This window comes from Podarcis vaucheri (assembly GCF_965113315.1).
Source record: "Podarcis vaucheri genome assembly, chromosome: 18".
In the NCBI taxonomy this organism is placed as follows: Eukaryota; Metazoa; Chordata; class Lepidosauria; order Squamata; family Lacertidae; genus Podarcis; species Podarcis vaucheri.
In genome coordinates, this window is record NC_138756.1 from 10,747,278 (window position 1) to 10,770,773 (window position 23,496).

Below are 23,496 nucleotides of genomic sequence, written 5' to 3' on the forward strand. Positions count from 1 at the left end.
GCATTTAACGCAGTATCATACGACTTTGAACAGCCCCAATGCATCTGGGAATTGTACAGTGGTGCCCCGCAAGACGAATGCCTCGCAAGACGGAAAACTCGCTAGACGAAATAGTTTTCCGTTTTGGAGGTGCTTCGCAAAACGAATCTCCTATGGGCTTGCTTCGCAAGACGACAATGTCTTGCGAGTTCCTGCGGTTTTTTTCCCTCCCCCCCTTTTTCTAAGCCGCTAAGCCGCTTATCAGCTGATCCGATCAGCAGATAAGCCGCTAAAAGCCGCTAATCCGCTAATCGTCAATGGGCTTGCTTCGCAAGACGAAAAAACCGCTAGACGAAGAGAATCACAGAACGGATTCTTTTTGTCTTGTGAGGCACCACTGTAGTTGGATGAGGGTGCTGAGAGTCGATGGGAGAGCCCAGTTCTCCAGGAAGAGGGATTGGTTGTTGATTTGCTCTGGGAATTGTAGTTCTAGAAAAGGAGTAGGGGGTCTTCCCAACACCGCCCAGCACCCTGTAAAGGTAAAGGGACCCCTGACCATTAGGTCCAGTCGTGGCCGACTCTGGGGTTGCGGCGCTCATCTCGCTTTACTGGCCGAGGGAGCCGGCGTACAGCTTCCGGGTCATGTGGCCAGCAGGACTAAGCCGCTTCTGGCGCATGACGGAAACCAGAGTGCACAGAAATGCCATTTACCTTCCTGCCACAGCGGTACCTATTTATCTACTTGCACTGGTGTGCTTTCAAACTACTAGGCTGGTAGGAGCTGGGAGAGAGCAACGGGAGCTCGCTCCTTCGCGGGGATTTGAACTGCCAACCTTCTGATCGGCAAGTCCTAGGCTCTGTGGTTTAACCCACAGTGGTTAAAGGTAAAGGGACCCCTGACCATTAGGTCCGATCGTGGCCGACTCTGGGGTTGCGGCGCTCATCTTGCTTTACTGGCCAAGGGAGCCGGCGTACAGCTTCCGGGTCATGTGGCCAGCAGGACTGAGCCACTTCTGGCGAACCAGAGCAGCGCACGGAAACGGCGTTTACCTTCCTGCCGGAGCAGAACCTATTTATCTGCTTGCACTTTGACGTGCTTTCGAACTGCCAGGTTGGCAGGAGCTGTGACCGAGCAACGGGAGCTCACCCCGTCATTGCGGGGATTCGAACCGCCAACCTTCCGATTGGCAAGTCCTAGGCTCTGTGGTTTAACCCACAGTGCCACCCGCTCCCCAAAGGTAAAGGACCCCTGGACGGTTAGGTCCAGACAAAGATAGCTATGGGGTTGCGGCGCTCATCTCGCTTTCAGGCCGAGGGAGCCGGCGTTTGTCCACAGACAGCTTTCCGGGTCGTGTGGCCAGCAGGACTAAACCGCTTCTGGCGCATGACGGAAACCAGAGCAGCACACAGAAATGCCATTTACCTTCCCGCCACAGTGGTACCTATTTATCTACTTGCACTGGTGTGCTTTCTTTTTTGAATTTAATTTTAATTCTTTGCTGATTAAAAATGTACATACCTATACAAACATGATGTGCATGATGTACATATGAAGAAAAAAGGAAATGATGTAGGGAATAGAAAATATTTAAAGGAAGAAAAAAGACGAAAAGGAAAAAAATAAAGATACGAAGGGAAAAAATTCAAAAGAGGAAAAGAACAGAACATTCTTTACACAATAAATAATAATAATTGAAAATCTGGACACAGGTTTTAGTCCTTTTGTTTTGTTTTATTTTATTTCTTTTATTTTTAGTCCTTTATTTTATTTCTTTTATTTTTAGTCCTTTATTTTATTTCTTTTATTTTATTTTTGTCCTTTTATTTATTTTGTTTGTTGATCTGTTATACATATATTATTTTGAAAAGGGGGGGGGAATGACGTTTCCGAGGTATTTTCAAGGAAATCCGCCCCAAATCTGCATTTCCGGCACGGGCTGCCAGCCGCCCGGATATCCCCGGGCGCTCTCCACGAATCTCCGAGCGCCGTCCGGGAACTTCCGGACGCGCGGGCCCATCTGCGCATGACTATGGGCAACCCTTGCTTCGAGAGGAGTTCTATCAATTCCCCCTCACACACACAGGAAATCCCGCCTTCGCGACCGGAAGCACCCGCTCTAGGGCATCTGCGCCATAGGAGGAAGTGCTCCGTGCGCCTCGCCGCCGGATGCTTTCCGGCCCTCGCCGGCCGCCGTCGTCGCCCGTCCCCGCGCGGTGACGTCGCCGGCGCGCCGGGGGGCGGGGCTTGGCCTCCCGTCAGGGAGGAGGGGACAAGATGGCGGAGGCTTCGCCGCAGCCGGGCCGCTACTTCTGCCACTGCTGCTCGGCCGAGATCGCCCCGCGCTTGCCGGTGAGTCCCGGGGGGCGGCGGGACGGCGCTCCCCCCCCCGCTCCGGGGACCGAGGAGCCGCCGCCCCGCAAGGCCCGGCGGGGGAGGCCGGTAGACTGCGCTGCCCGGGGGAGGCTCAGCTACGAGAGGAGGGCGCCTGGGCCTTCTAAGGGGGGAGGCGGGGGGGGTTTCTCCCTAACCCCCAAGCCCCCCCCCAATTATGAGTGGGGGCTCCACTCCTGCTCCCCTTATAGGAGTCCTTTTCTGGGGGGGGTCTTCTCTCCCAAGCCCCCCCCCCCCAATCAAGAGGAGGGGAGGGGTAGACTGCTCTTTGCCCTGGAGGCTCCACTCCTTCTCCCCTTATATGAGTCCTTTTCTGGGGGGGGGTCTCCCAAGCCCCCCCAATCAAGAGCAAGCCCCCCCAATCAAGAGGAGGGGAGGGGTAGACTGCTCTCTCACCTGGGGGCTCCACTCCTCCCCTTATATGAGTCCTTTTCTGGGGGGGTCTCTCTCCCAAGCCCCCCCAATCAAGAGCAAGCCCCCCCAATCAAGAGCAAGCCCCCCCAATCAAGAGCAAGCCCCCCCAATCAAGAGGAGGGGAGGGGTAGACTGCTCTCTCACCTGGGGGCTCCACTCCTCCCCTTATATGAGTCCTTTTCTGGGGGGGTCTCTCTCCCAAGCCCCCCCAATCAAGAGCAAGCCCCCCCAATCAAGAGCAAGCCCCCCCAATCAAGAGCAAGCCCCCCCAATCAAGAGCAAGCCCCCCCAATCAAGAGGAGGGGAGGGGTAGACTGCTCTTTGCCCTGGGGGCTCCACTCCTTCTCCCCTTATATGAGTCCTTTTCTGGGGGGGTCTCTCTCCCAAGCCCCCCCCCCCCAATCAAGAGGAGGGGAGGGGTAGACTGCTCTTTGCCCTGGAGGATCCACTCCTCCTCCCCTTATATGAGTCCTTTTCGGGGGGGGTTCTCCCAAGCCCCCCCCCAATTAAGAGGAGGGGAGGGGTAGACTGCTCTCTCACCTGGGGGCTGCACTCCTTCTCCCCTTATATGTCCTTTTCTGGGGGGGGTTCTCTCTCAAGGCCCCCCCAATCAAGCCTTGTAAAGAGGAGGGGAGGGGTAGACTGCTCTCCCACCTGGAGGCTCCATTGGGGGGGTGTTATTGGGGGGGCATGTTTGCAGCGGAGGGTTTTGCCCATCAAGGTAAACATGGGTTGGGTGGGGAGGTGTTGCCCCCCTCTTCTCTCCCTCTTTTTTTTGGGGGGGGGTAGACTGCTCTCTCACCTGGGGGCTGCACTCCTTCTCCCCTTATATGTCCTTTTCTGGGGGTGGGGGTTCTCTCCCAAGGCCCCCCAATCAAGCCTTGTAAAGAGGAGGGGAGGGGTAGACTGCTCTCCCACCTGGAGGCTCCATTGTGGGGGTGTTATTGGGGGGGCATGTTTGCAGCGGAGGGTTTTCCCCATCAAGATACGTAGGTATGTGCCTTGTCGTTTTTTTCTTTGGGGGGAGGATAGTGTGGGCTCCCCTCCTTTCCCCCCCTCCAGGTGCCACTGCCAGGCTGGTTCTCTGGGGGGGTGTTATTTGGGAGGACATGTTTGCAGCAGAGGGTTTTGCCCATCAAGGTAAACATGGTTTGGGTGGGGAGGTGTTGCCCTCCTCTTCTCTCCCTCTTTTTTTTGGGGGGGGGTAGACTGCTCTCCCACCTGGAGGCTCCACTACTGGAGAATGGCGCCTGGGCCTTCTTGGGTGTGTGTGTGGAGGGAGTATATGAGTCCTTTTCTGGGGGGGGTCTTCTCTCCCAAGCCCCCCCCAATTAAGAGGAGGGGAGGGGTAGACTGCTCTTTGCCCTGGAGGCTCCACTCCTTCTCCCCTTATATAAGTCCTTTTCTGGGGGGGGAGTCTCTCCCAAGGCCCCCCCCCCAATTATGAGGAGGGGAGGGGTAGACTGCTCTCTCACCTGGGGGCTCCACTCCTTCTCCCTTTATCTGAGTCCTTTTCTGGGGGGGTCTTCTCTCCCAAGCCCCCCCCCCAATTAAGAGGAGGGGAAGACTGCTCTTTGCCCTGGAGGCTCCACTCCTTCTCCCCTTATATAAGTCCTTTTCTGGGGGGGGGGTCTCTCTCCCAAGCCCCCCCCCCACAATCAAGCCTTGTAAAGAGGAGGGGAGGGGTAGACTGCTCTCTCACCTGGAGGCTCCATTGGGGGGGTGTTATGGGGGGGCATGTTTGCAGCGGAGGGTTTTGCCCATCAAGGTAAACATGGGTTGGGTGGGGAGGTGTTGCCCCCCTCCTCTCCCTCTTTTTTTTGGGGGGGGGGTAGACTGCTCTCTCACCTGGAGGCTCCACTTCTTCTCCCCTTATATAAGTCCTTTGGGGGGGCATGTTTGCAGCAGAGGCTTTTCCCCATCTAGGGGGTAGACTGCCCTCCCATCTCTAAGCCTTGCTGCTGTATGTGGTTTGGCTGGGTGGATGTTGAACCCCCACCTCTCTTCTCCCCTCTCCCCCCCCCCGTTTGTCAAGCGAGGGTAGACTTCTCTTTCCCGCGGAGGTTCCACTTAATAAGGGCATTGATTATACGCCAGGCCACCTATCAGGAGTCCTGTCTCGCCTACTGTTTTTAAGTTGCATTTCAACCAATTGTTTTTTTACTTGAGCCCAGTCTTGGCTGCGGAGGGCGGGGTATAAATACAATTTATTATTATTTATTATTACGAGCAGTGCCTGAAAGGAACAGCTTCCCCTCTTCGCCTGCCAGCAGCTGGTATCCAGGGATAGACTATGCTGGAACACAGAGGTTCCATTCTGCGTTTGCAGATGAAATCGACTCAGTCAGCATGACTTCGGTCTTTTCCCAAGGCTTGCTTTCTCTTTCTGTTTCGCTATCTCTTTCTCGGCCTTGCCCGCCCATGTGTCTTTCCTCAACTGCTGGCTGAAAAGAAAAATCCCGGAACATTTTATCCTTTTCTCCCTCTGCCACCCCCCCCCAAAAAAAACCCCTGGCAGTTGTGCATGGAGCTGTGGCCGTGCCGAAATATATTTATTTTCGCAGAATTAGAACGGGAGGTCTGGAAAGGTCCCAGCCGGTCATCCAGTCCCAAGCCCCTTTGCAACACATTTTATTTATTTTGAAAAAGCGCAGGCGGATTGATTGAACGGTACCCAAAGTGACCAATGTTGAACCTGGGGAAAGGCTTTTTGGGTGGGGGCCAATGCGGCTGACAGCGTGCAAAACAACGTGCTGTAGAGAAAAGTATATTTTCCCTGCCTTCCTCATAACACTAGAATTCATGTACGTCCAAGGAAGCTGATTGTCATGAGATTTTTGGGACGGCTAAAAGGGAAGTTCTGCTCCAGGCAGCAGTGAGTTGAATTCCTCGAGAGGTGTGGAGGGTGGCAACACGAGAACGGGGCCTTCTCTGCAGTGGCTCCCCGTCTGTGGAATGCTCTCCCCAGGGAAGTTCATCTGGGGCCTTCATTATACACCTTTAGGCACCAGGCAAAAATGTTCCTTTTTAACCAGGTCTTTGGTTGATCCGATTTACATCCTATTAAAATGTGGGGGGTTTTTTGTAGGAGCGGGGCAGTTGGGTTGTTGCTTTTATGTTTATTACGTCCTTTGTGGTTTTTATATCTTGATTTTATTCCGTGAACCGCCCTGAGACCCCTGTCTATAGGGCGGTAAAGGTAAAGGGACCCCTGACCATTAGGTCCAGTCGCGGCTGGGGTTGTGGCGCTCATCTCGCTTTATTGGCCAAGGGAGCCAGCGTACAGCTTCCGGGTCATGTGGCCAGCAGGACTAAGCCGCTTCTGGCGAAATCAGAGCAGCGCACGGAAACGCTGTTTACCTTCTTGCCAGAGCGGTACCTATTTATCTACTTGCACCTCATGCTTTCGAACTGCTAGGTTGGCAACGGGAGCTCACCCCATCGCGGGGATTCGAACCGCCGACCTTCTGATCGGCAAGTCCTAGGCTCTGTGGTTTAACCCACAGCGCCACCTGCATCCCGTATAGGGCGGTATATAATAGCAAAAACCTACGGAACTCACTGCCACAGGACCGATCCGAGGAGGAGGAGGCTGGCAATGGGTACCAGCGATAATGGCTGTGTTCTCCTTCTGAATACCAGTTGGGGGGTGTTGCAGTTTTGCTCAGGCCCTGCTCAGGGGGCTTCCCATCTGGCTGCCCCTACGAGGACAGGCAGCTGGGCCCAATCCAGCTCGCAGGCCTTTCCCGATGTTCACGCGTCCAGGATGATGGGATACGTAGTCCTCAACTAGAGCTGCTGTGTTTGCAAAAAAGCGAAAATCTGGACGCAAAAACGGCTGAGGGTGCCTAAGTTGTTGAGCTCGTTTTGCCAAATCTCAGAGGTTATTGAGCTGGGCATTTGGACTGGTTTTCTAAAATCCCACCCGGACGCTTTTTCTGCTGAACGGATCTCAAATACGTCCGGGTAGTTCTGGACGTGCGGCAGCCAGTGTCAGAAATTTGCCTGGCGTGTTTTGCGTCCAGCTTGCGGCCGTGTGAAGATATCTGGGTGCCAAGTTCTTGTGACGGACATTTCCTTCTGACCGACCCCCCTCCAGATTTCTTAAGCGTTTAATCAGAAGAGCTTCTTTAAGGAAATAATAACCTGTCATCGTCTCCCTTGCAGCGCTCAATTATGTGCTGGAGATAATAGTCTTGTTTAGATTTTGTTTTCCATAAAGGGCATAATTTAACCGCACTGAGAGTACAAGTTGTGACGGCCGTTTCGCCTTAGTCTGGTTGGGCAATCGGGGATTGTCTGTAAGGTATGGGAGCAGCAATCGAGTTACGGGGGGGGGGGGGAGAGCAGGCCTGTTAGCATAAAGCCCCCTTCCTCTCTCTGGGACTTAGGCTGCGTATAAGTATCTGCTGGCCTTTGGGTGAGTACAGAACGCTTGCAGGCGACTAGCCAAGATGGATCTGTGCACTCCGGCGTCGCATATGTTTAATGCAGCCCTGTATACAGTCATGGGAGGGACGCGGGTGGCGCTGTGGGTTAAACCACAGAGCCTAGGACTTGCCAATCAGAAGGTCGGCGGTTCGAATCCCCGCAATGATGGGGTGAACTCCCGTTGCTCGGTCCCAGCTCCTGCCCATCTAGCCTTCCGATTAGACTTGAGAACTTTTTAAGCATGAGGATGTAGCAGAATGGCGGCTTCCGTACTTTGTAAAACTTCATTCCCAGGCAAAAAGGTTGGGAGATAAATTCCATAGAGGAGCTATTCTTCTTACCTGCGAAATAGAGACGTCGGACAGCAACTTGGCACCCGAAAATCTTCCATGTGGTCACAATTGTACCTGCGCCAGTATATTAGGGGGTGGCTGGGCTACGGAGGGAGTTGGCTTCTGGCGGTTATTTGGGGAATGAGGAGGCTTTGCGCGAAACGCCGACGAGTCGCCGTATATAGCCCGATCTGAAATTCCAAAATCAACACTGCCATGAAGATTTCGAATGATTCGCCGATACATCGCCCAGCCCTCTACCCCCATCGTTCAGCCCGGACACCGGGGTCCAGCTCCGAGGGCCTTCTGGCGGTTCCCTCCCTGCAAGAAGCGAGGTTACAGGGAACCAGGCGGAGGGCCTTCTCGGTGGTGGCGCCCTCCGTTCAGATGTCGAGGAAATAAACAACTATCTGGCTTTTAGAAGACATCTGAAGGCAGCCCTGTTTAGGGAAACTTTTAACGTTTGGAGTTTTATTGTATTTTTAATATTTTGTTGGAAGCCGCCGAGAGTGGCAGGGGAAACCCAACCAGATGGGCAGGGTGTAAATAAATTAGTATTATTATTATTATTAGTATTACTGCTGTAAGCATTTGCAAGGAAGTTCCTTGCAAAAGGAAGAAGGAGCTCAGCCCTTTAAAGGGACAAGCCTTGGTCACGGCAAACATCAATTCTTAAATTTGGGTTACATCTTGCAAGTGCCCCATCTTTCTCTGGTGCGAGAGAGTCCCAATTGCGTACATTTATTGTTGTTGTTTTCTAAAGCTAATTTGTACTGTCAACCCCCCCTGCAGGACTACATCTGCCCGCGGTGCGAATCTGGCTTTATCGAAGAGTTGCCGGAAGAACCTAGGTAAAGCCCAACTCTCTGATTGGGGACAAAATGAGATTTTTGCTGGTTTTGGGTCTGGGGCGGGGTCCCCTTTTCGGGCTGTGGGGGCCGCATTCTGGCAGCGGGCAGACCCCCAGATGGCCAGGGCCTGCGGGCAAAAGCCGGCCTGGAGGGGCAAGTAAGAGGAACGACAAGTCCTTAATTAATGCCCCCACTGTTGTCAAGTACAGACCAATCGTGGATTGAAGGACACAGGTTCACCACAAGTTTCTAGTCCACATTAAGGAATCAGCAGCCTTGAGAGAGACAAAAAAAACCAGATTTGTTCGGAGTTTCTCCTGCCTTCGAGGTGGTTTTTTAAGTGTCGACGCTGCTTCCTTGCCTGCTTGCCTTCAGCTCGGTCTTCTATCTCGAAATCTTTTCAGGAACGTCGAAAATGGATCCAACTCTTCGGCGTCGACCAGCGAGCAGAGCAGGCTCCCGTTCGAGGTGGGGCGCCAAGTGTGGCAGGCCGATTCTGCACTGTCGCGTTTTTGCCCGAATTTGGAAGCTGGGAGGGAACGGATGGAGTTGGGTTGCTGGCAAAATAGCCACTCGCCTTTGGGCGAGTTGGGGTCGTTTCCAGGCGACTAGCTTTGCCCGGCGGAGGTTATCTTTGGCTGGAAGCAGTGGCTTCTGCCTGATCTTTTTTGTGAACTGCCCTGAGACCTCCAGGTATAGGGCTGTATATAAATTACCGTATTTTTTGCTCTATAAGACTCACTTTCCCCCTCCTAAAAAGTAAGGGGAAATGTGTGTGCGTCTTATGGAGCGAATGCAGGCTGCGCAGCTATCCCAGAAGCCAGAACAGCAAGAGGGATTGCTGCTTTCGCTGCGCAGCGATCCCTCTTGCTCTTCTGGCTTCTGAGATTCAGAATATTTTTTTTCTTGTTTTCCTCCTCCAAAAACCAGGTGCGTCGTGTGGTCTAGTGCGTCTTATAGAGCGAAAAATACGGTATCTACTTGCACTTTGACGTGCTTTACAACTGCTAGGTTGGCAGGAGCAGGGACCGAACAACGGGAGCTCACCCCCTCATTGCGGGGATTCGAACCGCCAACCTTCTGATCAGCAAGCCCAAGAGGCTCAGTAGTTTAGACCATAGCGTCACCCGCGTCCCTTATAGGGCTGTATATAAATTCAATAAATGAATGAGGGCAGCGTACCTTTCTGGGGCAGGGTGTCCCAGCAGTGGGCGGGGCCAGAGGCAGGAGTGGGTGGGGCTAGAACCTCGCACCTGTACACAAGGCGTCTTCCCAACGCCCCTGACCCTCTCTCCTTCCGCTCCAGAACGCCGACCAGCACTTATTCACCCTGCCCCAGGGCTACGGGCAGTTCGCCTTTGGCATCATCGACGACACCTTCGAATTCCCGGCCTTTGGGTCCAACGCTCAGCCCGAGGACAACCGGGACGCGGAAAACCGGCGCGAGAGGGAACACCAGTCCCGGCACAGATACGGTACCAGGCAGCCCCGGGCGCGCTTCACGGCACGGAGGACCGCCAGCAGGCACGAAGGCGTCCCCACGCTGGAAGGGTGAGAGGACATGACTCCAGCATAGCTGTCAACCGTCCCTGATTTGGCGGGACAGTCCCTTATCCCAGCGCTGTGTCCCGCTGCTGTCCCTTATTGAATATGTCCCTTAAACTTCCCGGGTTTCAAAGGAAGCAGCTCCTCTCCCTCCCTCCCTGTCAGTCAGGGAGGAGGGAGGCTCCAACTGTGTTACTTGGCTGCCCGGCCCGGCCTGCCCCCCTCCGGCCTCCTCTCACCAGCCTCAGCCCCTGGAAGCCCGTTCCCGCCGGGACTGGTGAGAGCCTTGGGCCCTTCCACCACCATCCTTGCGGCCGCCGAACTGGGCATCTCTGCCTGGGGCCTCCCCTCTGTCCATCGCCACTGCTCCCACTAGGCCATACTGCAGCTGCGCCACGGAAGAACCTGGATGACATGGGCAGCTTGGCGCGGCCTATGAATTGCTGAGGAGCCTTGAGAGGAGAGCGAGGGCAACCATAGAGGAAGCAGTTCAGAGAGAGGAGGAGGAGGCGCGGGCAGGTGTTCCAAGGGCTAACCATATTGGGGGAAAGCGGAGAAAGGACTGCAAGCGCTTCTCCCATAGATTTGTAGTGGTAGACTAGCATAGATGGTCTGATCTGCGGGTTTGCTTCGGGCGCTATTCCCCCCCCTTCCTCCCGCCCCGCCTGATGGAACCAAGAGCTGCAGATAGAGCATGAGAGAAAAGATACAGGCATGATGGTCAGAATTGGTGCTGGGTTGGAGTCCCAATGCCTTGAGGAGTGGCGTTCGCGAGTTTTCCTCTTTCTCCCAGCAGTCGGCTCACTTTTCCTTTTCTCCACCTCCCTCCTCTTTCTGCAGAATCATACAGCAACTGGTCAACGGCATCATCGCCCCCACCACGATACCGAACCTAGGCGTGGGGCCTTGGTGAGTTCACAACGCCCACGCCCCCCACTCCGTCCTTTTTCCCAGAGGCCTTATGGTCCCGGCGGAAATCTTAACCCTTCCTCTCTGCTTCTCCCCTCCCAAACCCCATTTATCGTTACGTTCCTGAAGGGGAGTCCTGCATTCGAATCCGATGGACTACGCCTGGGGAGCCAACGGCTTGGACGCCATCATTACCCAGGTAAAACCTCTCTGCCCTTCTGGGGGGAATAGTTGGTTTCGAAATCTGCGTCGCTTCCGTCTTCTGCGGAGACACTGTCCGCATTTCCTAAACTAAAATAAAAATTACCGTATTTTTTGCTCTATAAGACTCACTTTCCCCCTCATAAAATGTAAAGGGAAATGTGTGTGCGTCTTATGGAGCGAATGCAGGCTGCGCAGCTATCCCAGAAGCCAGAACAGTTTTTGGAGGAGGAAAACAAGAAAAAAAATAATCTGAATCTCAGAAGCCAGAACAGCAAGAGGGATCGCTGCGCAGCGAAAGCAGCCATCCCTCTTGCTGTTCTGGCTTCTGGGATAGCTGCGCAGCCTGCATTCGCTCCATAAGACGCGCACACACATTTCCCCTTACTTTTTGGGAGGGAAAAAGTGAGTCTTATAGAGCAAAAAATACGGTATTTTGTGTGTTTTTTTATATTGTAGGTTTGGTATTCCCTGTTTAGGGAAGCTTTTATCATTTGGACTACTGTATTTTAATATTTTGTTGGAAGGCGCCCAGAGTGGCTGGGGAAACCCATCCAGGTGGGCGGAGTATAAATAAATTATTATTATTATTATTTATTAGAGGTTACAGTCGGGTGTTTTTGGTAGTCTCGCCCTGTGGAACGCCCTCCCGCCAGATGTCAAGGAGATAAACAACGATCTGACTTTTAGAAGACATCTGAAGGCAGTCCTGTTTAGGGAAGCTTTTAACGTTAGATGTTTTATCGTGTTTTTAATATTCTGCCGGGAGCCGCCCAGAGCGGCTGGGGAGGCCCAGCCGGATGGGCGGGGTACAAGTAATAAGTTATTACTGTTATTATCTGGAATCCCCACCCCTTTGCAACAAGGCGAGGACTCGAAGCATCTCGGGGCTTTTGCCTCACTCTCTCCCGCATCCCCGGACGCGGGTGGCGCTGTGGGTAGAACCTCAGCGCCTAGGGCTTGCCGATCGCATGGTCGGCGGTTCGAATCCCCGGGCGGGGTGCACTCCCGTTTTTCGGTCCCAGCTCCTGCCCACCTAGCAGTTCGAAAGCACCCTTAAGTGCAAGTAGATAAATAGGTACCGCTTTCTAGCGGGAAGGTAAACGGCGTTTCCGTGCGCTGTGCTGGTGCCGGCTCGCCAGAGCAGCTTCGTCACGCTGGCCACGTGACCCGGAAGTGTCTCCGGACAGCGCTGACCCCGGGCTCTTAAGTGAGATGGGCGCACAACCCTAGAGTCGGACACGACTGGCCCCTACGGGCAGGGGTACCTTTACCTTTACCTCCCGCATCCCTGTTCTCTTCTAGCTTCTGAATCAGTTCGAGAACACGGGGCCTCCTCCGGCGGACAAGGAGAAAATCCAAGCGCTCCCCACGATCCACATCACAGAGGAACACGTAGGTGAGTCTCTTTTTTCTTCCGCATTTCTTTTCTCCTCTCCCTCCCTCCCCCCAAAATATACCGTATTTTTCATTCCATAAGATGCACTTTGTTATCCTCCTAAAAAGTAAGGGGAAATGTCTGTGCGTCTTACGGAGCGAATGTGTGGTCGGTCGCTGGCTCCCTTGCCCAGCCCTCCATTGCTGAATGTTCTGCAGACGGAGGCTGTTTGTTTCCCCAGCGACATGTGACTGGCTGATTAGATTATCTGTCTGGGAAGAAGTTGCAGAACTGCGATCTGAACCCCATAAAAACAGGATTTCTTTCCCTTTGCAAAGGAAGCTCAACAACTTTGAGCTGATCTTCAAAAAAGGGGGCTTTCCCCCTTTGCAAAAGAAGCCACACAACAGTGAACTGATCCCCCCCCAAAAAACGGGTCTTTTCCCCTTTGCAAAAAAGGTGCACAACTTTGAGCTGATCCTAAAAAAAAGAGGCTTTTCCCCTATGCAAAAAAGCTGTGAACTGATCCCCCCCAAAACCAGGGCTTTCCCCCTTTGCTCCTCTAAAAACTAGGTGCGTCTTATGGAGCGAAAAATACGGTAACATCTCATGGCATCGCTTGTTTTTATGCTTGATTTTGCGGCACTCATCTCACTTTATTGGCCGAGGGAGCCGGTGTACAGCTTCCGGGTCCTGTGGCCAGCAGGACTAAGCCGCTTCTGGCGAACCAGAGCAGCGCACGGAAATGCCGTTTACCTTCCCACCGGAGCGGTACCTACTTATCTACTTTCACCCACAGCGCCACCCGTGTCCCTGTACCGTATATAACTCCAGTTAAATTCAAGTAAATTCATGGTGGGGGCCAGAGAGTGTTTCACTTGACTGTTGTGGAAATTCCGGGGGAGCAGGGCTGTAAATATTTTTTAAGGATCACAAATCTCCCAGCCCACGTGGAAGGAAAAGTGTGCCCACAACCGCACAAAACGTCGTTGCTTCTTTTGCCAGGTTTTCCCCCTCCCCCCTTTTTATTTCTTTGTTTGTTTATTGCAACATGGGCCAGTAAATCAACCCAAGCTTCCTTGTTCTGCAACCGCAGGTTCCGGTCTGGAGTGTCCCGTCTGTAAGGAAGATTATGAAGCGGGCGAGAGCGTGCGGCAGTTGCCCTGTAATCATTTGTTCCACGACGGCTGCATAGTTCCATGGCTGGAGCAGGTGAGTCGCGAAGAGAGAATTTCAATACAGTGGCACCTTGGTTCTCAAACTGAATCCCTTCAGGAAGTCCGTTCCAAAACCAAACCGTTCCAAAACCAAGGCGCGCTGCTTTCCCATAGAAAGTCATGCAAAACGGATTATTCTGTTCCGGGCTTTCAAAGACAACCCCTAAAACAGCAATTTTACATGAGTTTTACCATCTAACGAGACCATTGATCCATGAAACGAAAGCGAGAATCAATGCACTGTGCTATAAAATAAACAAGATAAAATTAAAACTAGTTTCCCCCCTTACCTGCACTAATGATGGTCATTGTTTGGATGGGGCAAGTGTGGGGTCCAGCTTCGAGGGCCTTCTGGCGGTTCCCTCGCTGCGAGAAGCAAGATTACAGGGAACCAGACAGAGGGCCTTCTCGGTGGTGGCGCCCACCCTGTGGAACGCCCTCCCACCAGATGTCAAGGAGATAAGCAGCTATCCTATTTTTAAAAGACACCTGAAGGCAGCCCTGTTTATGGAAGCTTTTAATATTTGATGCTGTATTGTTTTTAACACTCAATTGGAAGCTGCCCAGAGTGGCTGGTGAAAAAAAAGGAGCCCTGACCATTAGGTCCAGTCGCGGCCGACTCTGGGGTTGCGGCGCTCATCTCGCTTTACTGGCTGAGGGAGCCGGCGTACAGCTTCCGGGTCGTGTTGGCCAGCAGGACTAAGCCGCTTCTGGCGAACCAGAGCAGCGCACGGAAACGCCGTTTACCTTCCCGCTGGAGCGGTACCTATTGATCCACTTGCACTTTGACGTGCTTTCGAACTGCTAGGTTGGCAGGAGCAGGGACCGAGCAACGGGAGCTCACCCCGTCATTGCGGGGATTCGAACCGCCGACCTTCTAATCGGCAAGTCCTAGCCTCTGTGGTTTAACCCACAGCGCCACCCGCGTCCCATTGGGCGGGGTATAAATAATAAATTATTATTATTAAAGTCAAGTGCCGGTGTTAGAAATTAGACCGGGCGTCTACGGAAGCGACGGCCCGACTCAATTTCTCCTTTTCCGCGTTTCGTTCCAGCATGACACGTGCCCTGTCTGCCGGAAGAGCCTCAGCGGCCAGAACACTGCCACCAACCCCCCGGGACTCTCGGCGATGAACTTCGCCTCCTCGTCTTCCTCCTCCTCCTCCTCCTCCTCTAGCTCGCCGAGTAACGAGAACGCGGCGAACAACTCGTGAGAGCGGAACGGCGGGGCGGGAGGTTGCCGGGTGGGGGGCCGGGTCGGAAAACGAAACACACCTTTCGAAAGCAAGCAAAAAACGAAACAAAAACGTCGCTGCTCTCGAGCCCCTTTTGTCGCCTTCCTCCCCACCTGGCAAAACTCGGGGGGGAGGGCGGGTGGGTGTCTGTGGAGGGGGGGGAATGGGAGAGGAACCCCCCCCCAGCCCTGGAACACAGAGCAAAGGGGGCAGGGTGGGGGGCAGGGGAAGCAGAACGCGACCCCCCCCCACCGACACATTTCCCCCTTGAACACACAAACTCACCCTTGTCTCTTCGACCCCGCAAAGGTGTTTCGGGCGCTCTCCCGTTTAGTTTCCTCCGGGGTGGGTACGAGGGAAGCCCACCCTTTTTTAAAAAAATGCGGACTCTTTGAGGAAAAACCCGGCAAAGGAACATGGAAGCACTGAAGTGAGACTTTTTGGGGTTTTCTCCTTTTTTTTTTTGAGCGGAAATCTTTTCTGTTAGTAACTTGGTTTGTTGTTTTTTTAAAGCATTTTGACCATCTTTTTTTGGGGGGGGGTATCTTTTCAGTTCCTCAAGCCTTTTGACGTTCCCTCTTCCCTCCCGTCCCAACCTAATGGATTTTTCTACTTCTTAGCTGGGAGAAAGAAAGCCAGCCAAGGAAGGGTTTTGGGGGGGGAGGGACAGGTCGTGTGCGGAAAGCGTACCCTAACGACCGGACCCACATTTTCAGACTCGTTAGTTTCCTCTCCTGTTTTAACATCACCCTTCCCCCCCCTTTTTCTTTTTTGGGCAGCCCGGTGTTGAGAAAGGGGTTTTTATAATGTTAAATTATTACTGCTGTTGAAATAAACGGACATTTCAGCTCGGATCCTGTACACGCATGTTTGGGTTCGTCCCGCACCTTCGAGATATAAACGCCTGATTTGACACGGTGGCCCAATTTTATCGACTGCTTGGGAGAAACCCTCAGTCGGTGGAGCGTGAGAGTCTGAATTTTGGGGCCCCATGTTGGGCGAAAGATTACCGCATTGCAAGGCATTTGTGGTTCCTTCCAACGCTATGATCTATGAACTTGTCCTGGAGTGGAAGAATCAGGCCTCAGAACTAAGTCGGGGGTGGCCAACTTGACATCTTCTTGATCCCCCGCTGTCATCCATGTTGGCTAGCAACAATAGGAGTTGAAAATCCTTCTACATCTGCAGGGATGTCCCTGTTCTTAGAAGAAGCAATTTTTCTCTTCCGGAGGGAATGTCTCTACAGTGGTACCCCGGTTCTCTTAGGTTTCCTGTTTAAATTGCTCCTTCACAGGGACTAGAAACTTGAGCATCTTCAGTTAGGGCTGCGAGAGATTCACCGTCCATGTAGAAAAATACTTTATTAAAAAAAATAATAATAATCAGTAATAAAAAAGTTATTGAGCTTTTTGGGGAGAATTTGCCCCCCAAATGCAAAAATTGATACCCAAACACACGCTTCCTGGTTCTGTTAGCAGAAACCCCAGACGCTGTGCCGATTATTCCAAATTCCGCCCCCCGGGTCCTATTATCGCTGTTTGAATCCCGAGAAATTCCGGACGTATGGCAGCCCTCCCCTGTGGGGGATAGAACCAGGTTTTTTCCCTCCTGCTCCGGAGGGGAAGACCCGAACCAACAGAAACCGATATATCACGATGTCTGAAATAAGGGCAGAGCTATGTAAAGGAAGGGACACAGGTGGCGCTGTGGGTTAAACCACGGAGCCTAGGACTTGCCGATCAGAAGGTCAGCGGTTTGAATCCCCGTGGTGGGGTGAGCTCCCGTTGCTCGGTCCCTGCTCCTGCCAACCTAGCAGTTCGAAAGCACGTCAAAGTGCAAGTAGATAAATAGGTACCGCTCTGGCGGGAAGGTAAACGGCGTTTCCGTGCGCTGCTCTGGTTCGCCAGAAGCGGCGTAGTCCTGCTGGCCACATGACCCGGAAGCTGTATGCCGGCTCCCTCGGTCAATAAAGCGAGATGAGTGCTGCAACCCCAGAGTTGGTAATGACTGGACCTAATGGTCAGGGGTCCCTTTACCTATGTAAAGGAATCGGCTGGCTTCACGGTTTTCCCTGCATTGTGATTTTTGCCAGTGCGCGCGCTCACGATTCGCTGCCCCATGCAAGAGGCTGGGGTGTTTGTGTGGAGCTGAGCCGGCGAAGTTAACAGGGGCTGCAGGAATCAGGAGAAGCATTGACTGGCTTCAAAGGTTCCCCCCGACCACCACATTGTGATTTTTGCACAGCGCACGAATGCACATCAGGTTTTGCGATACAATCAAACCTTGGTTGTCGGACGTGTTCCGTTCCAGAAGCCTGTTCAGCTTCCGAAACGTTGGACCACCGATGCTCTGCTTCCAATGGGTTTCAAGAGCTTCCTGCCCTCAATCGGAAGCCGTGTCGGATGTTCGGCTTCCGAAAAACGTTTGAAAACTGAAGCATTTAACGTGTTTTTCGCTCTATAAGACGCACCAGACCGTAAGACGCAGCTAGTTTTTGGAGGAGGAAAACAAGAAAAAAAACATTCTGAATCTGTGATTGCTGCTTTCACTGCGCAGAGATCCCTCTTGCTGTTCTGGCTTCTGGGATAGCTGCGCAGCCTGCATTCGCTCCATAAGACGCACACGCATTTCCCCTTACTTTTTAGGAGGGAAAAAGTGAGTCTTATAGAGCAAAAAATACGGCACTTCCGGGTTTTTGGCGTCCGGGAGCCAAAATGTTCCGAAACTGAGGCATTCGGGAGCTGCGGTTCGACTGCATATCGCCAGCTCGAAAACTACCGATATCACGATACGGACTGATATCACGATACGGACTTCGGACTGGTGCTGGACGATATATCGCCCGGCCCTATTACCTCCTTCACGGAAGGTTTTTAAACAGAGGTTGGGTGATCCTGCCGCTAGTCCCTTAGGCCCTCCATCCCAAGTCTTGCAGCACCCTTCCCCGAAACATTCTGGTGGACCTGCAAAGACCTGGCCCTGGCTGAGCTTCCGAAAACAGCAACGAAAGCGATGCCAACAAACCTCCTGGGATTTTCCATTCCGGTGTCGAACGCCGGCGTGTCTTTATTTTTCGTACAAAAATAATAAATAACCCCCCTCCCACCCGAAAGTTTCTGTTGTTTTTCAATACTCAATATAAGAAGGCGTTTGATAAGCAATACGAGTCCGTGGCGTGTTGCCCGCTCTCCGTCAGGAGACCAGCATGGGCAGAAAGTGCGCTGAGAGGTGCTGTCTCCTGGTCCTGGGCCCCTTTCGCGGAACGCCCTTGGCGTTGAGGGAGAGGAACATGGGGCGTCCCTCATGGTTCCAGAGCAAGGACGCGTAAGTGTTGTAGCCGTTCTCTTCGATCCGCTCCACGAAGTTGCAGCTGGGGGTGTACGCTTTCTGCAGAGAGAAAAGGAGGACGGAGGTTGGTTTTGGCCTGGCGGACGCAGCTCGGACGTTAGGACACCTCCCTTTGCAAGCAGGGCCGGATTTAGGTTTGATGCGGCCCTCCGCTCCTGAAGGTAACGGGGCCCTTTCTATGTCCAGCTGTCCTTTGTCCACAACAAATCGCTGTTGGTTTTTGTGTTGAATATATGCTATGTGGAAAAGGGACGTGGGTGGCGCTGTGGGTTAAACCACAGAGCCTAGGACTTGCCGATCCGAAGGTCGGCGGTTCGAATCCCCGCAATGACGGGGTGAGCTCCCGTTGCTCGGTCCCTGCTCCTGCCAACCTAGCAGTTCGAAAGCACAAAGTGCAAGTAGATAAATAGGTACCGCTCCAGCGGGAAGGTAAACGGCGTTTCCGTGCGCTGCTCTGGTTCGCCAGAAGCGGCTTAGTCCTGCTGGCCACATGACCCGGAAGCTGTACGCCGGCTCCCTCGGCCAGTAAAGCGAGATGAGCGTCGCAACCCCAGAGTCAGTTATGACTGGACATAATGGTCAGGGGTCCCTTTACTTTTTTATATGCTATGTGGCAGGGGCGGCCAACTCCCAAGAGACTGTGATCTACTCACAGTTAAAAACTGGCAGTTATCTGCCCCCTTTTTGGGGTTCAGGTCAAAGTTGTTGAACTTTTCTTAGAAAGGGAAGCCCTGTTTTCCTGGGTTCGGGTCAAAGTTACTGAGCTTTTTTTAGGAAGGAAGGCCCTTTTTGTGTGATTAAGGGCAAAAATGTTGAGCTTTTTTCAGGGGAGCCAAAGTGGTTGAGCTTCTTTGGGGGGGGGGAGCCAGTGATCTACCTGTAATCTACCACAGACGTCCAGTGATCTAACGGTACATCATGATCTTACCTGTTGGACGTGCTTCCTATATGGCAATTTATGGACCTAATAGGTATCTAAAGCCATTTGCACATGATAGGAGCCTACACAACACAAACACCTGTTGCTGTATGTAGGTTTTATTTCATTTGTTGTTTATCTTATATTTTGGAAATGTACATCCAGTTACCTTTAAATTTTTGGGGGGCACCCCAAGAGAGTGGGGCCCGGAGCTAGAGCTTGTTTAAATGTAAAGGGACCCCTGACCGTTAGGTCCAGTCGTGGCCGACTCTGGGGTTGCGGCGCTCATCTCGCTTTACTGGCCGAGGGAGCAGGCGTACAGCTTCTGGGTCATGTGGCCAGCAGGACTAAGCCGCTCCACCCCCATCGTTCTGCCCAGACACTGAGGTCCAGCTCCGAGGGCCTTCTGGCGGTTCCCTCATTGCGAGAAGTGAGGTTACAGGGAACCAGGCAGAGGGCCTTCTCGGTGGTGGCGCCTGCCCTGTGGAACGCCCTCCCTTCAGATGTGAAGGAAATAAGCAGCTATCCTATCTTTAAAAGACATCTGAAGGCAGCCCTGTTTAGGGAATTTTTTAAATTTTTAATTCTGTATTGTTTTTAACATGTGATTGAGAGCCGCCCAGAGTGGCTGGGGAAACTCAGCCAGATGGGCGGGGTATAAATAATAAATTATTATTATTATTATTAATACATGACCCATTGGGGACGGGGGAAGGACTCTGCAGAGCTAAATCCTGCCCCATCGCGTCAACTGGTGTCGCCCGCCCATCAGGGTGACAGCAGCCGATTGACAGCAGGGCGCCGTTTTGCAGGAGACGCCGCCATGAATATTTACCGTGCCGTAGAGTTTCCCCTTTCTGTTCATCGCTAAGTAGAACCCGCTGTGGACTGACCGGATGGCCACGATCCCCGCACGCACAGATCGGATCTCCACGATATCTGGAAGAGACGGGGGAAAGCCCTTAATTTATTTCCGTTTTTTAAAAATTGCACTTAAAATTCCTTCTCCTTGTTTACGACAACCTAGTGCCCCAGAGTTAAGAGACGGAAGGAAATGTCCGTTTTGTTTTCTCCCCATACGTAACCTTTCTTCAATTCAGCTCTCTGAAAATCTGCAGCGATTTGTGGTTTTATTTTTAAAATATCCTCGCGGAAATCCTTCGGCGTTTCGGTTTGAATTCATCCCAATAAAAACACTTTTTTTTGTTTGCAGTTTTACCTAATGGTCATATTGTGGCAAGCAGTTTAACCCAGCACTGTGCAAAAAAAAATTTGGTATGGTATATTCACGATTATATTCATTTTTGTCGACATTTGCCTAAAATACAGTGGTACCTCGGGTTAAGTACTTAATTCCTTCCGGAGGTCCGTTCTTAAGCTGAAACTGTTTAGGGAAGTGTTTAATGTTTGGTGTTTTATCGTGTTTTTAATATTTTGGGAGCCGCCCAGAGTATAAGCAATAAATTAATATTATATCATCATCATCGTTATTATTACTAAGCTATGTCTGGTCTTCCAGTGAGGAGGACAGATGGAAGGACAGATCACTGGAAGGACAGATCCTGAAACTGAAGCTCCAAGACTTTGGCCACCTCAGGAGAAGAGAAGACTCCCTGGAAAAGACCCTGATGTTGGGAAAGATGGAGGGCGCAAGGAGAAGGGGACGACAGAGGACGAGATGGTGGGACAGTGTTCTCGAAGCTACCAGCATGAGTTTGACCAAACTGCGGGAGGCAGTGGAAGACAGGAGGGCCTGGCGTGCTCTGGTCCAGGGGGTCACGAAGAGGCGGACACCACTAAACGACTAAACAACAACAACAAACAAACAAATCACAACAGCTCAGGCCCTTTGGGAACTGAGAGCTTTGACCTACAACTTCGAGCTTAAGTCTGCTCCCCAACCCAGTTTTGGATTCTGCGCTCTCTCTGAAGCATGAAAAAATGCAGTCGTTGTGATGAGAGGACCTCTGAGGTCATACAGACTGCAATTTTCTAAAAACAAACAAACTCTGAATAATCGGTCACACGTCTCTGCAGAACCGCCAGGACTCATGCAACTTCCTTATCCGTAAAAACCGACACTAAACTGATTTGGCAACTTGGAAGTTTCGCCCGTTCAGAGTGCATTTGCTAACGGTGTCGACTCGGAGGTGAACCCCAAAGGAGCTTACTCCATTGGTCTAGGATGCTAGTTTTGCTTCACCAGTGAGAATCAGAATCAACTAGCCCTGTTCTCAAAGCAGGAAACTTGTCAGGATTCGAACACAAGATCACTCTCCTTTGGTTTCGGCAGCCACGATTCAGAAGCATCGCTGCGTCTGAAATTAGGATTCTGCTCTCGTAAAGCTGGCATCGGGAATCTCTAGTTCACCGGGCACTGCTGAACTACAACTCCCAGGGAGGATGTGAGGCAGGCAAAATCTGGAACACCAAAGTTTTCCCCAAACGTCCCTGACTCTTTCCTCCCCAGGCTTGCTTCGTTGGGGATGCTAGTGCACTTTTCTGCTTTAATGAGGACTAGAAGATTGCTTCCCCTTCATGGATCGCTGCCTTGCCGTGGCGAAGGGGCTTGAATAACTCAGAGAAGCTATGAACTATGCCGAGCAGGGCACCCAAGATGAACAGGTCATAGTGGAGAGTTTTGACCAAACGTGATCCACCTGGAGAAGGAACAGGCAAGCTGAGAGATTTCACTTTCTTGGGCTCCATGATCACTGCAGATGGTGACAGCAGCCACGAAATTAAAAGACGCCTGCTTCTTGGGAGAAAAGCGACGACAAACCTAGACAGCGTCTTAAAAAGTGGAGACATCACCTTGCCAACAAAGGTCCGTATAGTCACCGCTATGGTTTTCCCAGTAGTGATGTATGGAAGTGAGAGCTGGACCATCAAGAAGGCTGATGGCCGAAGAATGGATGCTTTTGAATTCTGGTGCTGGAGGAGACTCTTGAGAGTCCCATGGACTGCAAGGAGATCCAACCTCTTCATTCTGAAGGAAATCAGCCCTGAGTGCTCACTGGAAGGACAGATCCTGAAGCTGAGGCTCCAAGACTTTGGCCACCTCATGAGAAGAGAAGACTCCCTGTAAAAGACCCTGATGTTGGGAAAGATGGAGGGCGCAAGAAGAAGGGGATGACGGAGGATGAGATGGTGGGACAGTGTTCTCGAAGCGACCAGCATGGGTCTGACCAAACTGTGGGAGGCAGTGGAAGACAGGAGTGCCTGGCCTGCTCTGGTCCAGGGGGTCACGAAGAGGCGGACACGACTAAACGACTAAACAACAACAACAGAAGCTTGCTTTCAACCCTATGTTCGAAAGCATCAAATGCAAGCGAGACTTACTGTCTGGACACTCGACCCGACGCGTGCCGTCGACTTTGCCGTCCCCGCCGATGCGCAGGAAGTAGTGAGTGGACGAATAGAGCCGCCTCCTCCGCGCGTCGCCCTGGAGGTGGGGGTAGCTGCGGGCGGGCCTGCCCCCCCTCGGCCACCAATACCCGCTGTGCGGCTGCAAAGCCGTGTCTCCGTGCCCCAGGGCGGAGTTGGCGAGCCAGACCAGCAGCAGAAAACACCAGGCGGCGTGGGCAGTCGGTGGGTCCTGGTGACCCATGCCAGAAATTTTCGCCCGGCTCTTGGGCGAGGGCCACCATGGGGCTTCAGAAGGCTGCCCGGCGAGGATTCGACGGCGAGGCCCGAGGTCCCACGGGTCACCGTTGGGTGCGGTCAACATCCTACGAATGGCGTCATGGCGCTCGTAGCGGGTTGGACTAGATGATATTTGGAGATCCCTCCTTCCAGCTCCGCAGATCTGTGATTCTGCTGTTCTTTCACCGGTCTCGATCAGAGGATTTGGCGGCAGACCTGAAGCTGGCAGCGGTTTCCTTGAGGTCTAGCACCTTGCCGCGCCTTCCAGAAGCTGGCAGCGGTTTCCTTGAGGTCCAGCGCCTTGCCGCGCCTTCCAGAATCCCTGACTCGGAAGCTCGAAGCTCCTCTTTCGGTTTATTCTCGATTTGCCAAAGCTCCCGGGAGAATCTAGCTTTGACAGGAGAGAGAGGTGCATGCGAGCCTCGCGTGAACCCAAACAGCTCTCTCATTGACAAGAATTTCAGCTGTACATTCCCTCCTTCTGACAAGGAAGCGTGGCATTGGCTGGGCCTGCCCCCCGACAGCCAATCGCCGAACCTTCGAGGCGGAGCCAAGGTGTGGCTGTGAATGGAATTTTATTCCCCATTCATAAATCTGTTTTGGAGTTGGCCAGATGTTCTGTGCCTTTGGCACCGGACGGTGCTTTGCAAATCCCATCCTGTTTTGGTTCGGCGAGGCTGACACACACATGCAAAATGCA

At 52.6% G+C, this 23,496-nt stretch overlaps 2 protein-coding genes across 2 annotated transcripts; one reads left to right on the plus strand and one right to left on the minus strand.

Annotated features, from left to right (window-relative positions):
• Nucleotides 1-2,222: 2,222 nt before the first annotated feature.
• On the plus strand, nt 2,223-15,797 carry RNF126 (ring finger protein 126). Its single transcript, XM_082206636.1, has 9 exons — nt 2,223-2,329; nt 8,341-8,399; nt 8,804-8,867; nt 9,706-9,950; nt 10,785-10,853; nt 10,983-11,052; nt 12,360-12,453; nt 13,529-13,644; nt 14,705-15,797. The coding sequence occupies exons 1-9, from the start codon at nt 2,255-2,257 to the stop codon at nt 14,861-14,863; spliced, it is 951 nt and encodes a 316-aa protein (XP_082062762.1). The 5' UTR covers nt 2,223-2,254; the 3' UTR covers nt 14,864-15,797.
• Nucleotides 15,798-17,684: 1,887 nt separating this feature from the next.
• On the minus strand, nt 17,685-23,094 carry FGF22 (fibroblast growth factor 22). Its single transcript, XM_082206750.1, has 3 exons — nt 22,494-23,094; nt 19,987-20,090; nt 17,685-18,271 (listed from the first exon to the last, which is right to left on the minus strand). The coding sequence occupies exons 1-3, from the start codon at nt 22,879-22,881 to the stop codon at nt 18,077-18,079; spliced, it is 687 nt and encodes a 228-aa protein (XP_082062876.1). The 5' UTR covers nt 22,882-23,094; the 3' UTR covers nt 17,685-18,076.
• Between the last annotated feature and the right edge of the window lie 402 nt (nt 23,095-23,496).

Bases quoted from the DNA above. Each gene is read 5' to 3' on its own strand.
- RNF126 (XM_082206636.1), top strand. From the start codon at position 2,255: ATGGCGGAGGCTTCGCCGCAGCCGGGCCGCTACTTCTGCCACTGCTGC. The intron at 8,868-9,705 runs GTGGGGCGCCAA...CTTCCGCTCCAG, and splicing joins AGAGCAGGCTCCCGTTCGAG to AACGCCGACCAGCACTTATT. The intron at 12,454-13,528 runs GTGAGTCTCTTT...CTGCAACCGCAG, and splicing joins CATCACAGAGGAACACGTAG to GTTCCGGTCTGGAGTGTCCC.
- FGF22 (XM_082206750.1), bottom strand. From the start codon at position 22,881: ATGTTGACCGCACCCAACGGTGACCCGTGGGACCTCGGGCCTCGCCGT. The intron at 20,091-22,493 runs GTAAGTCTCGCT...CGTCTCTTCCAG, and splicing joins TCGGGTCGAGTGTCCAGACA to ATATCGTGGAGATCCGATCT. The intron at 18,272-19,986 runs GTAAATATTCAT...TTCTCTCTGCAG, and splicing joins AGGGGAAACTCTACGGCACG to AAAGCGTACACCCCCAGCTG.